This window comes from Pseudophryne corroboree (assembly GCF_028390025.1).
Source record: "Pseudophryne corroboree isolate aPseCor3 chromosome 11 unlocalized genomic scaffold, aPseCor3.hap2 SUPER_11_unloc_5, whole genome shotgun sequence".
Lineage (NCBI taxonomy): Eukaryota > Metazoa > Chordata > Amphibia > Anura > Myobatrachidae > Pseudophryne > Pseudophryne corroboree.
This window is the reverse complement of record NW_026967481.1, coordinates 205,560-220,820: the sequence shown is the minus strand read 5'-3', so window position 1 is coordinate 220,820 and position 15,261 is coordinate 205,560. Positions and strand designations below refer to the sequence as shown.

At 50.4% G+C, this 15,261-nt stretch overlaps 1 protein-coding gene across 1 annotated transcript in view; it reads right to left on the bottom strand.

Moving 5' to 3' along the window:
• The window catches only part of TMEM208 (transmembrane protein 208), a 178,104-nt gene that overhangs the window by 11,750 nt on the left and 151,093 nt on the right, over nt 1–15,261 (bottom strand). Inside the window, exon 5 of the mRNA XM_063948700.1 lies at nt 11,106–11,190. Coding sequence (XP_063804770.1) covers nt 11,106–11,190 — 85 coding nt within the window. The remainder of the gene's footprint in view (nt 1–11,105; nt 11,191–15,261) is intronic.

Here is a 15,261-nt window from a genome sequence, read left to right as displayed (position 1 = left end):
GGGATGCCATCATGTCCACCTGTGGCAGTTCCCAGCGATTTGTAATCTGTGTGAAGACTTCTTGATGAAGTCCCCACTCTCCCGGGTGGAGGTCGTGCCTGCTGAGGAAGTCTGCTTCCCAGTTGTCCACTCCCGGAATGAACACTGCTGACAGTGCTTGCACGCGATTCTCCGCCCAACGAAGAAGCCTGGTGGCTTCCGCCATCGCTACCCTGCTTCTTGTGCCGCCCTGGCGGTTTACATGAGCCACTGCGGTGATGTTGTCTGACTGAATCAGCACCGGTTGGTTGCGAAGCAGAGGCTCCGCTTGACTCAGGGCGTTGTATATGGCCCTTAGTTCCAGGATATTGATGTGCAGACAAGCCTCCTGACTTGACCACAGCCCTTGGAAGTTTCTTCCCTGAGTGACTGCTCCCCATCCTCGGAGGCTTGCATCCGTTGTCACCAGGACCCAGTCCTGTATGCCGAACCTGCGGCCCTCGAGAAGGTGAGCACTCTGCAGCCACCACAGAAGAGACACCCTGGCCCTGGGGGATAGGGTGATCAGCCGATGCATCTGAAGATGCGATCCGGACCACTTGTCCAACAGATCCCACTGAAAGGTCCTCGCATGGAACCTGCCGAAGGGAATGGCTTCGTATGACGCCACCATCTTTCCCAGGACTCGCGTGCAGTGATGCACCGACACCTGTTTTGGTTTTAAGAGTTCTCTGACCAGAGTCACGAGCTCCTGAGCCTTCTCCGCCGGGAGAAACACCTTTTTTTGGTCCGTGTCCAGAATCATGCCCAGGAAGGGCAGACGAGTCGTAGGGATCAGCTGCGACTTTGGAATATTCAAAATCCAGCCGTGCTGTTGCAACACTTCCTGAGAGTGTGCTACGCTGAACAGCAACTGCTCTCTGGACCTCGCCTTTATGAGGAAATTGTCCAAGTATGGGATAACTGTGACACCCTGCTATCGAAGGAGCACCATCATTTCCGCCATTACCTTGGTAAATATTCTCGGTGCCGTGGAGAGACCAAACGGCAACGTCTGGAATTGGTAATGACAGTCCTGTACCACAAATCTGAGGTACTCCTGATGAGGTGGATAAATGGGGACATGCAAGTAAGCATCCTTTATGTCCAGAGACACCATAAAATCCCCCTCTTCCAGGCTTGCAATGACCGCTCTGAGCGATTCCATTTTGAACTTGAACCTTTTCAGGTAAATGTTCAGGGATTTTAAATTCAATATGGGTCTGACCGAACCGTCCGGTTTCGGAACCACAAACATTGTGGTTGAGGGAGGGGAACCTGTACCACCACCTGCTGGAGATATAATTTGTGAATTGCCGCTAACACTACTTTCCTTTCTATGGGGGAAGCAGGCAGGGCTGATTTTAGGTAACGGTGAGGGGGCATCACTTCGAATTCCAGCTTGTATCCCTGAGACACAATCTGTATAGCCCAGGGATCCACCCGTGAGCGAACCCACTGGTGGTTGAATTTTCGGAGACGCGCCCCCACCGCTCCCGGCTCCACCTATGGAGCCCCAGCGTCATGCGGTGGATTTAGTGGAAGCCGGGGAGGACTTCTGTTCCTGGGAACGAGCTGTATGGTGCAGCTTCTTTCCTCTACCCCTGCCCCTGGCAAGAAAGGACGCACCTCTGACTTTCTTGCCTTTTTGTGATCAAAAGGACTGCATTTGGTAACACGGTGCTTTCTTAGGCTGTGAGGGAATATATGGCAAAAAATTTTACTTCCCAGCTGTAACTGTGGAAACTAGGTCCGAGAGACCGTCCCCAAACAATTCCTCACCCTTGTAGGGTAAAACCTCCATGTGCTTTTTAGAGTCGGCATTGCCTGATCATTGCCGAGTCCACAGGACCCTTCTGGCAGAAATTGATATTGCATTAATTCTAGAGCCCAGTAGGCAAATGTCCCTCTGGGCATCCCTCATATATAGGACAGCGTCTTTTATATGCCCCAGGGTCAGTAATATAGTATCCTTGTCCAAGGTATCCAGTTCCTCAGACAGTGTATCTGTCCATGCTGCTACTGTGCTACACATCCAGGCCGACGCAATTGCCGGGCGCAGTATGGTACCTGAATGTGTATAAACAGACTTCAGGATACCTTCCTGCTTCCTATCCGCAGGATCCTTTAGGGAGGCCGTCTCCTGTGACGGCAGGGCCACCTTCTTAGATAAGCGTGTCAGAGCTTTGTCTACCCTAGGGGAGGATTCCCAGCGCATCCTGTCCGTTGGCGGGAAGGGGTACGCCATAAGTAACCTTTTGGAAATCAGCACTTTCCTATCAGGAGAATCCCAAGCTTTTTCACATAATTCATTTAACTCATGTGAAGGGGGAAAAGTCACCTCTTGCTTTTTCTCCCCAAACATATAAACCCTCTTGTCAGGGACAGGGTTTACCTCTGATATGTGCAATACATCCTTCATAGCTATAATCATGTAGCGGATGGCTTTAGCCATTTTAGGCTGCAATTTTGCATCATCGCCATCGACACTGGAGTCAGAATCCGTGTCGATATCTGTGTCAACAATATGGGATAGTGGGCGCTTCTGAAACCCTGACGGCCTCTGCGCTGTAGGATCAGGCATGGGCTGAGACCCCGACTGTCCCAAGGCTTCAGCTTTATCCAACCTTTTATGCAAGGAGTTTACATTATCATTTAACACCTTCCACATATCCATCCAATCAGGTGTCGGCGCCGTCGGCGGGGACACCTCATTCATCTGCACCTGCTCTGCCTCCACATAGCCCTCCTCGTCAAACATGTCGACACAAGCGTACCAACACACCACACACACAGGGAATGCTCTATATGAGGACAGGACCCCCAGAAGGCCTTTTGGAGAGACAGAGAGAGAGTATGCCAGCACACACCCCAGCGCTATATAACCCAGGAATTACACAGTAACTTCGTGTTTACCCAGTAGCTGCTGTATATATGATTATTGCGCTAAATTTATGTGCCCCCCCTCTCTTTTTACCCTCTTTCTACCGTGATTCTACAGGGGAGAGCCTGGGGAGCTTCCTCTCAGCGGAGCTGTGGAGAGAAAATGGCGCTGGTGAGTGCTGAGGAAGAAGCCCCACCCCCTCAGCGGCGGGCTTCTGTCCCGCGATTTGGTGTAAAAAATGGTGGAGGCTCACGCATATATACAGTGCCCAGCTGTATATATGCTGCTTTTGCCAGGAGGTACTCAATTGCTGCCCAGGGCACCCCCCCCTGCGCCCTGCACCCTACAGTGACCGGAGTGTGTGGGTTAGTGTGGGCGCAATGGCGCACAGCTGCAGTGCTGTGCGCTACCTCATGTGAAGACCGGAGTCTTCTGCCGCCGATTTTGACGTCTTCTTGCTTCATCCGCCGGCTTCTGTCTTCTGGCTCTGCGAGGGGGACGGCGGCGCGGCTCCGGACGACCAAGGTTAAGTTCCTGTGTTCGAACCCTCTGGAGCTAATGGTGTCCAGTAGCCTAAGAAGCGCAACCTAGCCGCAGTTAGTAGGTTTGCTTCTCTCCCCTCAGTCCCACGTAGCAGAGAGTCTGTTGCCAGCAGAAGCTCTCTGAAAATAAAAAATCCTAATAAAATACTTTCTTATTAGCAAGCTCAGGAGAGCTCACTAAAGTGCACCCAGCTCCTTCTGGGCACAGATTCTAACTGAGGTCTGGAGGAGGGGCATAGAGGGAGGAGCCAGTGCACACCAGTAGTACTAATTCTTTCTTAGAGTGCCCAGTCTCCTGCGGAGCCCGTCTATTCCCCATGGTCCTTACGGAGTCCCCAGCATCCACTAGGACGTTAGAGAAATAATAAACTCTAAATATAAACTTTTCTAGCTGTGACTGGCTCCTCCGGGCACATTTTCTAAACTGAGTCTGGTAGGAGGCGCATAGAGGGAGGAGCCAGCCCACACTCTCAAACTCTTAAAGTGCCAATGGCTCCTGGTGGACCCGTCTATACCCCATGGTACTAATGTGGACCCCAGCATCCTCTAGGACGTAAAGAGAAAGCACATTAGATGCGATTTATCTCAAGGTGAGCGTCAAGGGAAATCGGGCCAGATATTACATAGCATGCAATCGCACAAGTGTATGGGCACCATTATATACTCAATGCAATATGGGCGCGATATTAGCATCCAGAATCACACTGCGGTATGCAATGACACCGGACAGATGTGTGAAGGAAAGGTCGTAGGGATGAGGGTTCCGGAAGGAGTCCATCCATGCCAAGTGTCCGGTATGGTTGGAGGACTCGTGCGCATGCACGGCAGCCATTGCCAGGTTACTGACGGTTACTTTTGTAATAGGCTACAACTGGCTAACGCCACCTTTAGATGGCAGTAGCTGCGGGGGCCAAGCTCGGGAGTGTTACACATATCACAGCATAGAAGCCTATGGGGGGTGCAGATGATGTCAGGAATGGAGGTCCCTCCTTCATACATATGGGTTATACAACATATTTGTGGTCAGTCCTGAAAACAAGGATTTTGTGGAATAAAAGTACATAGAAAATAACTGGAAAAATAGGATTCTGATACCTACCGGTAAATCCTTTTTCTCTTAGTCCATAGAGGATGCTTCAAGAACCATGGGGTATAGACGGGATCCGCAGGAGACATGGGCACTTTAAGACTTTAAAAGGGGTGTGAACTGGCTCCTCCCTCTATGTCCCTCCTCCAGATTCCAGTTATAGGAACTGTGCCCAGGGAGACGGACATTTCGAGGAAAAGGATTTATTTAATTTTTAAAACTAAGGTGAGATACATACCAGCTCACACCTCAAACATGCTGTACCACATGGCATTCAAACACAACGCATGCAACGGCATGAACAACGTCAGCAACAGGCTGACTTAACTCAACACCACGGCCAATATTTACAAAAAATCCGAGTTGTCCGGGAATTCACTAAGCACAAATCTCGGCAGTGTTTGGGCTATTCATAATGGTTTGATTGGCAAAGTTCAGAAATACGAATGACAGCGGTTGAGGTTACTCGCGGTCAACCGCTGACCGCAAAGTTCCCACCATTGGATACAATGGAGCGCCTATGCGCTACATTGTATCTTCAGTGCGCAGCCTCAATCACACTACAGGAGCGCACAGCCAATCAGGAGAGTGCCACGACGTGGCGCTCCCTGATTGGCTGAAGGGACCCTCTTTGACAGGAGTCAGGGGGGGTCCCAGCAGTCGGGGAAAGGGGTCCCATGTGTAAACATTTGACCCCTTTCAGTGCGTGGTTCGGCTTTTTCGGTTTGTTTTTTTGCCAAGTACGTGGATTACAAAGAGAATAGAAGCTACCCTGGATTATGTGAGTATAATTTTTTTTTCAGGTACCCCGTGGAGTCTACATGGAGAAGTGGGCCGAGCCTCGTGTGAACATAGGTAAGTATGTATGTATGCAGGTGTGCATGTATGTAATAAAGTTTTACTGTCACGGTGTGTGTGTCCTGTTTTTTGTTGGGTATTTTTTTTGTATTAGTACTATAGGTACCAGCGAACCAGTTTCCCCCCCGCATGCTGGTACTTGTGGTTCTCCAAGTACCAGCTTGCGGGGGAGGCTTGCTGGGACTTGTAGTACTGCTACAAAAAACAATATTCTATTTTTATCACAAGGCTATCAGCCCCCCATCCGCCGCCCTTGGATGGGGGGAGGGTGGGGGGGGGGGGGACACAGCCTCGGGATTCACCCCTGGCCCTTGGGTGGCTGGAGAGGGGGGGGGGGGGGACCCACTCCTCCAGGGTACCCCGGCCAGGGGTGACTAGTTAGTGATTTAATGCCAGGGCCGCAGGGACCAAGATAAAAGTGTCCCCCGGCTGTGGCATTATCGCTGACTAGTGGAGCCCGGTGCTGGTTCCAAAAATACAGGGGACCCCTACACTTTTTGTCCCCCGTATTTTTGGCACCAGGACGAGGCACAGAGCCCGGTGCTGGTTGATCAAATATGGGGGAACCCCTGTCAATTTCCCCCCCCATATTTTGTCAACCAGGACCGGCTCAAAGAGCCCGAGGCTGGTTATGCTTAGGAAGGGGGACCCCACGCATTTTTTTTCAGATTTTAAAACAATTTAAACACCTTTTTAAAGGTACACAATGAAGCCCTGCACGGATCTCACAGATCCGGCCGGGATTCCTTGTGTTTTGTCAGGCAGTGTTTTACTCATCACTCCCGTAAAACACTGCCTGACATTACGAATCACATCGACATCGGAAAATACGAATTTGGAAAAGTCGGCAGCTTAGTGAATGACCGTATCAGGATTCAAAAAGTTGCAGTAAAATGCACCCGATAGCATTCGAGATCAAACACCCTTAAAAACGGCATAAACACGAATCTTTGTAAATATACCCCCACGTGTGTAACCATAACCAATGACTGCAGATACAGAACGCACTGGACCGGGCGCCCAGCATCCTCTACAGAGAAAAGGATTTACCGGTAGATATCAAAATCCTATTTTCTCATACGTCCTAGAGGATGCTTCAAGAACCATGGGGTTTTTTATACCAAAAGCTCTAGAACGGGCGGGAGAGTGCGGATGACTCTGCAGCACCGATTGACCAAACAAGAGGTCCTCCTCAGCCAGGGTATCAAACGTGTAAAACTTCGCAAAGGTGTTTGATCCCGACCAAGTAGCTGCTCGGCAAAGCTGTAATGCCGATACTCTCCGGGCAGCCGCCCAGGATGCGCCCACCTTTCTGGTAGAATGGGCCTTCACCGATTTCGGTAACGGCAATCCCGCCGTAAAATGAGCCTGCTGAATCGTATTACAGATCCAGCGTGCAATAGTCTGCTTGGAAGCAGGAGCCCCAATCTTGTTGGGAGCCCACAGGACAAACAGAGCCTCCGTTTTCCTAATCTGAGCCGTTCTGGCGACATAAATTTTCAAAGCTCTGACCACATCGAAAGACTTCGATTCCGCCAAGGCTTCAGTAGCCACTGGCACCACAATAGGCTGGTTCACGTGAAACGAAGAGACCACTTTTGGCAGAAATTGCTGACGAGTTCTCAACTCCGCTCTATCTGCATGGAAGATTAAATAGGGGCTTTTGTGAGACAAAGCCGCTAATTCAGACACCCGCCTTGCAGAAGCCAAGGCCAACAGCATAACTACTTTCCAAGTGAGGAATTTCAACTCAACCTTACGTAAAAGTTCAAACCAATGAGATTGCAGGAACTGCAACACCACATTAAGATCCCATGGTGCCACTGGGGGCACAAAGGGAGGTTGGATGTGCAGCATGCCTTTCACGAAAGTCTGAACTTCTGGAAAGGAGGCCAATTCTTTTTGAAATTTGTACTTTAATGGAGCCTAACTTTAGGCCCGCATCCACACCTGCTTGCAGAAAATGGAGAAAACGCCCCAGCTGAAATTCCTCTGTAGGAGCCTTCTTGGATTCACACCAAGACACATATTTTCTCCAAATACGGTGGTAATGTTTCGCCGTCACTTCTTTTCTAGCCTGAAGAAGTGTGGGAATGACTTCACTGGGAATACCCTTTTCGGGCTACGATTTGGCGTTCAACTGCCATGCCGTCAAACGCAGCCGCGGTAAGTCTTGATACACGCACGGCCCCTGCTGTAACAGGTCCTCTCGTAGAGGAAGAGACCAGGGACCTCCTGTGAGTAATTCCTGAAGATCCGGATACCAGGCCCTCCTTGGCCAGTCTGGAACAATGATTATCGCATGAACCCTTGTTCTTCTTATGATCTTTATCACTTTTGGAATGAGTGGAAGTGGAGGGAACACACAGACCGAGTGAAACACCCACGGTGTCACTAGGGCATCCGCCGCTACTGCTTGAGGGTCCCTCGACCTGGAACAATATCTCTGAAGTTTCTTGTTGCGGCGAGACGCCATCATGTCTATTTGAGGAATTCCCCAACGACTTGTCACTTCTGCAAAGACCTCTTGATGAAGACCCCACTCTCCTGGATGGAGATCGTGTCTGCTGAGGAAGTCTGCTTCCCAGTTGTCCACGCCTGGAATGAAGACCGCTGACAGAGCGCTTGCATGTCTTTCCGCCCAGAGGAGAACTTTTGTGGCTTCTGCCATTGCCGCTCTGCTCTTTGTTCCGCCCTGGCGGTTTATGTACGCCACTGCTGTTATGTTGTCCGACTGAATCAAGACGGGCAGGCCGCGAAGAAGATGCTCCGCTTGTAGAAGGCCGTTGTAAATGGCCCTTAATTCCAGAATGTTTATGTGTAGACAAGCTTTCTGGCTTGACCATTTTCCCTGGAAATTTTCCCCCTGTGTGACTGCTCCCCAGCCTCGGACACTTGCATCCATGGTCACCAGGATCCAATCCTGAATCCCGAACCTGCGACCCTCTAGGAGATGAGAGCTGTGCAGCCACCACAGGAGGGAGATTCTGGTCCTGGAAGATAGGATTAATTTCCGGTGCATGTGCAGGTGAGACCCGGACCACTTGTCCAACAGGTCCCACTGAAACACCCTGGCATGGAATCTGCCAAACTGAATGGCCTTGTAGGCCGCCACCATCTTCCCTAGAAACCGAGTGCATTGATGAATCGACACTCTTGCCGGCTTCAGAATTTGTTTGACCATGTTCTGAATTTCCAGAGCCTTTTCCACTGGAAGAAAAACTCTCTGTAATTCTGTGTTCAGAATCATACCAAAGAATGATAGTCGTGTTGTCGGAACCAACTGTGATTTTGGCAAGTTTCGGAGCCAACCGTGTTGTTGCAGAATTCTCAGGGAATGTGCCATGTTCTGCAGTAATTGCTTCTTGGATCCTAGTACGGGATAACAGTGACTCCTTGCTTGCGCAGGAGAACCATCATTTCCGCCATTACTTTGGTGAAAATTCTCGGAGCAGTGGACAGACCAAACGGCAATGTCTGAAACTGATAATGGCAATCTTGTATTGCAAACCTCAGATAAGCCTGATGTGGCGGGTAAATGGGAACACGCAAGTAGGCATCCTTTATATCTACCGACACCATAAAATCCCCCTCCTCCAGACTGGATATCACTGCCCGGAGAGATTCCATCTTGAATTTGAATTTCCTTAGGTAGAAATTGAGGGATTTGAGGTTCAGGATTGGTCTGACTGAGCCGTCTGGCTTCGGGACCACGAACAGGCTGGAATAAAAGCCTTCTCCCTGTTGCGACAGGGGAACCCTGACAATAACCTGATTTAAACACAATTTTTGTATTGCTTCGCATACCACCTCCCTGGCAGGAAGAGAAGCTGGTAAGGCCGTTTTGAAAAATCGTCGAGGGGGAACGTCTTGAAACTCTAGTTGGTAACCCTGGGACACTATTTCCAAAACCCATGGGTCCAGGGTCGAACGAGCCCAGCACTGACTGAAGAGTTTGAGACGTGCCGACTCCCTCAGAGGAGCCCCAGCGTCATGCGGTGGATTTGGCAGAAGCCGGGGAGGACTTCTGCTCTTGGGAACTTACCACAGCCGGTGACTTTTTTCCCTTTCCTCTTGAAGTAAGGATGGAAGTCCCTCTGCCTTTTTTGTATTTATGGGCCGAAAGGACTGCATCCGATAGTGGTGCGATTTCTTTTGTTGTGCAGGAACATAAGGTAAAAATTACGACTTACCCGCAGTAGCCGTAGATACCAGGTCAGTGAGGCCGTCACCAAACAAGACACCACCTTTATACGGCAGAGACTCCATAGCCTTCTTAGAGTCCGCATCAGCATTCCATTGATGAATCCACAATGCTCTCCTGGCTGAGACTGCCATGGTATTGGCCCTTGATCCCAAAAGGCCAATATCCCTCACAGCTTCCTTTAGATAGGCTGCAACGTCCCTGATATGACCCAGTGTCAAAAGAACGCTTTCCCTGTCCAGGGTATCTATATCAGATGACAAGTTATCTGCCCATTTTTCAATAGCGCTACTTACCCATGCTGAAGCCACAGCCGGTCTGAGCAGCGTACCCGTAGTGACATAAATGGATTTCAATGTATTTTCCCGTTTACGATCCGCAGGTTCCTTCAGGGCTGCCGTTTCAGGGGACGGCAGCGCCACCTTTTTGGACAGCCTTGATAAAGCTTTGTCCACAGTGGGGGGTGACTCCCACTTTTCCCTATCCCCCGAGGGGAACGGATATGTCACCGGAATTCTCTTGGGAATCTGAAACGTCTTGTCAGGATTCTCCCAAAGCTCTTCAAAAAGAGTGTTCAGTTCATGAGAGGGAGGAAATGTTACCTCAGGTTTCTTTCCTTCATACATGCAGACCCTTGTATCAGGAACATCAGGGTCCTCCGTGATATGCAACACAACTTTTATCGCCACAATCATGTACTGAATGCTCTTAGCCAGTTTTGGATTTAATCTGGCATCACTATAGTCGACACTGGAGTCAGAGTCTGTGTCGGTATCTATATCTGCTACCTGGGTAAATTAACGCTTTTGTGACCCCGAGGGGATCTGAACCTGGGACAACATATCCTCTACGGATTTTTTCCATGCCTGGTTCTGAGACTCAGATTTATCCAATCTTTTATTCAACCGAGCCACATTCGCATTCAAAGCACTCAAATCATTTATCCAATCAGGAGTCGGCGGTGCCGACAGGGTCACTCCCACAGCCGTTTCTTTCCCTATTCCAGTCTCCTCCTGGGAAGAGCACTCTGCCTCAGACATGCCGACACACGTGCACAGACACCCACAAACACACTGGGCATATAGGGAACGAGCATCTAGGCGTACCTAGCGTTCAGACGCTCAAGAGCTAATGATGTCCTGTAGTCTAAGAAGCAGAGCCTTGAAACTCACAGAAGTAGGTCTGCTTCTCTCCCCTAAGTCCCACGATGCAGGGAGACTGTTGCCAGCAGTTCTCCCTGAAAATAATAAACCTAACATAAGTCTTTTCTGAGAAACTCTGGAGAGCTCCCTAGTGTGCAACCAGTCTCACTGGGCACAGATTCTAAACTGGAGTCTGGAGGAGGGGCATAGAGGGAGGAGCCAGTTCCCACCCCTTTTAAAGTCTTAAAGTGCCCATGTCTCCTGCGAATCCCGTCTATACCCCATGGTTCTTGAAGAATCCCCAGCATCCTCTAGGACGTATGAGAAATGTATAATACACAAACCACACAACTTAGAATCCGGGACTCACCAGCAGCCAGAAATACCACACATACAGGGAGAAGCAGCTCAGAACCTGCACAATGGCCGTTAGCAGCACCACGTCCTTCAGATGTCTGAGGAACAGAAGAATGAGAGTTATCAGTGTTCTATCAGGAGTGCCACATAAATACGTTTCACTATCTCATCCTTCAGATGTCTAAGGAACAGAAGCATGAGGGTCATCAGTGTTCTATCAGGAGGGACACATAAAACGAGATTTATGATAAGAACTTACCGTTGTTAAATCTATACTGCAAGGTACACTGGGCTCCACAAGGATTAACATCGGGGGGTAGAGTAGGATCTTGATCCGAGGCACAAACAGGCTCAAAGCTTTGACTGTTCCCAAGATGCACAGCGCTGCCTCCTCTATAACCCCGCCTCCGTGCACAGGAGCTCAGTTTCGTTAACCAGCCCAATGCAGTAGTAGGTACTAGAGACAATCGCTCATAGCCAATTACACCACACACTCACCGCAAGAGAGGGTGTCAGCGGCTAAATCCACACCAACCCAAAGAAGCTAAGTGCGTCAGGGTGGGCGCCTTGTGGTGCCCAGTGTACCTCGCAGAAAGAGGATTTAACAACGGTAAGTTCTTACCATAAATCCCGTTTTCTGCTGCGGGTTACACTGGGCTCCACAAGGATGAACATCGGGGATGTCCTAAAGCAGTTCCTTATGGGAGGGGACGCACTGTAGCGGCACAAGAACCCGGCGTCCAAAGGAAGCATCCTGGGAGGCGGAAGTATCGAAGGCATAGAACCTAATGAACGTGTTCCCTGAGGACCACGTAACCGCCTTGCACAATTGTTCAAGGGTCACACCACGGTGGGCCGCCCAAGAAGGTCCAACCGACAGAGTAGAATGAGCTTTGATGGTAGCAGGAACCGGACGACCAGCCTGTACATAAGCATGTGCAATCACCATTCTAATCCATCTGGCCAGTGTCTGTTTGGAAGCAGGCCAGCCATATTTCTGAATACCAAACAGTACAAAAAGAGAATCAGATTTCCTAACGGAGGATGTTCTCTTCACATAGATACGGAGAGCCCGTACCACATCCAAAGACCGCTCTTTGGAAGACAACTCAGGAGAATTAAAGGCCGGAACCACAATCTCCTGGTTAAGGTGGAAGGAAGACACCACCTTGGGAAAATAATCTGGCCATGTTCTAAGAACTGCCCGGTCACTGTGAAAAATCAAATGGGGAGACTTACAGGATAAGGCACCCAAGTCAGAGACCCTTCTAGCTGAAGCAATAGCCAGCAAAAATAGCACCTTAAGGAAAAGCCACTTAAGGTCAGCAGAGGCAAGAGGTTCAAATGGAGATTCTTGCAAGGCCTCCAAAACCACCGAAAGATCCCAAGTGGCCACAGGTGGCACAAAAGGAGGCTGAATCCAGAACACGCCCTGAGTGAATGTATGAACATCAGGTAGGGCAGCAATCTTTCTCTGAAACCAAACCGACAGAGATGTGAACCTTGAGGGAGGCCAGACGAAGGCCTAAGTCCAAGCCCTGTTGTAGGAAGGCCAATAGTTTGGCTGTACTAAACTTGAAAATGTCATGATTATGAGACATACACCAAGTAAAGTAAGCATTCCAGACCCTATGGTAGATCCGAGCAGAAGCCGGCTTACGGGCCTTCAACATAGTTTGAACGACCGCCTCAGAAAAACCCTTGGCCCTCAGGACGGAAGCTTCAAGAGCCATGCCGTCAAAGCCAGACAGGCCAAGTCCTGGTAAACACAAGGGCCCTGAACGAGGAGGTCTGGTCGTTGTGGAAGTAGAAGGGGACGATCCCACGAGAGGCCCTGTAGATCGGAGAACCAGTGCCGCCTGGGCCAAGCTGGAGCGATTAGAAGTAGGTTTCCTCCTTCTTGCTTGAACTTCCGTATTATTCTGGGCAGTAATGACACTGGAGGGAACACATACGGCAGCCGAAAGTTCCATGGGATTGACAGAGCATCAACGAACTCTGCGATTGTGTTGAGACGTCATCAGGTCCACATCTGGAAGGCCCCACTTGTCCACGAGAAGTTGAAACAATTCTGGATGGAGGCTCCATTCTCTGGCGTGTACGTCCTGACGACTGAGAAAGTCCGCTTCCAGTTTAGGACCCTCAGAATGAACACTGCGGATATGGCCGTCAGATGGCGTTCTGCCCACTGAAGAATCCTTGATACTTACCTTATTGCCATGCGGCTTCGAGTGCCGCCTTGATGATTGATGTACGCCACCGTGGTGGCATTGTCCGATTGTACTTGAACAGGTCTGTTCTGTATCAAATGCTGGGCCACTGTCAACGCATTGAACACCGCCCGCAGTTCCAGAATGTTTATCGGGAGTAGAGACTCCTCCTGTGGTCCAGCGACCCTGAAGGGAGTGTCAACACCACGCCCCAACCTCTCAGACTGGCATCCGTCGTCAGCAGGACCCAGTTGGATAGCCAGAAGGGATGGCCCCTGCTCAATCGATGGTCCTGAAGCCACCAGCTCAGTGACATGCGGACCTCCGGAGACAGGGAGATCATGTGAGATCTGATCCGCTGAGGCAGGCCGTCCCACTTGGTCAGAATTAACTTCTGCAGAGGGCGAGAATGGAATTGAGCATACTCCACCATGTCGAAAGCAGACACCATGAGACCTAGCACTTGCATTGCCAAATGAATCGACACTTGCGGACGAGATAGGAAGCATCGAATCCTGTCCTGAAGTTTCAGGACCTTCTCCTGAGACAAGAACAACCACTGGTTGTGAGTGTCCAATAACGCTCCCAGGTGTACCATGCTCCGAACCGGAACCAGGGATGATTTCTGCCAGTTGACAAGCCACCCGTGGGCTGTCAAGACCTGGACAGTCAGATCGAGATGACACAGGAGAATTTCTGGGGAATTTGCCAGGATCAACAAATCGTCTAGATACGGTAGGATCCTGACCCCCTTGACGGCGGAGTGTAGCCGTCATGACCGCCATTACTTTGGAGAAATCTCGGGGAGCAGTTGTCAAACCAAAGGGTAATGCCCAAAATTGGTAATGAAGGTTGCCCACCGCAAACCTCAGGTACTGCTGATGAGACACTGCAATAGGAATATGCAGGTAGGCATCCTCTATGTCCAGGGAGACCATATAGTCCCCAGGCTCCAGGGCCAGAACAATAGAGAGCAGAGTTCTCATATGAAACTTGGAGACCCACGCATACTTGTTTAAGGACTTCAGATTGAGAATGGGCCACGAGGACCCGTTCGGTTTCAAGACTAGAAACAGCGGTGAATAGTACCCCTGGCCTCTCTGAGCCAGAGGCACCTGTACTACCACTCCTGTGGTCTGGAGGGAATGTACCACCGAATGCAGAGTGTTTGCTTTTGCTGGATCCAGAGGAACATCTGTCAGGCAAAATCTATGAGGGGGACAATTCTTGAAGGGTACAGCGTAACCTCGTGTGACGACTTCCCTTACCCAGGCATCTGAAGTGGTCTTCAACCATTCCTGGCCAAAACCTAGAAGTCGGCCCCGCACCCTGGGATCCCCCAGAGGGAGGCTCGCCCCGTCATGCGGCAGGCTTGTCAGTATTGGAAGCAGGCTGACGGGCAGCCCATGGCTCGCTTCGGTCTGGGCTTTGCAGGTCTGGAAGCACGAGCTTGCTTTGGGTACGCCTGACCTCTTGCTTTGCCTGGAGGACGAAAGGGCCGAGGGAAAGTACTTTTAGCCTTCTGTGCGGAAGGAGGCATACTAGGTAGGCAAGCTGTTTTAGCAGTAGCCAGGTCAGCCACAATCTTATTGAGGTCTTCTCCAAAGAGAATGTCTCCCTTGAAAGGAAGCACCTCCAGGGTTTTCTTGGAATACATATCCACCGACCAGGATCTCAACCAAAGGATACGTCTGGCCAAGACAGACGCAGTAGCAGCCTTGGCCGCCAGCACCCTGGCATCGGAGGCCGCCTCCTTAAGGTACAGAGAAACCGTGGTAATATATGAGACATTGTCGAGCATGTTCAGATGCGTAGGAAGGCAGCTCCGCCTCAAGCTCCTGAGTCCACGCCTCAACAGCTTCAGCATCCCATGTTGCTGCAATGGTTGGCCTATGCACAGCCCCCGTTAGGATGTAAATCGTTTCCAAACAACCCTCCACATGTCTATCCGTTGGTTCC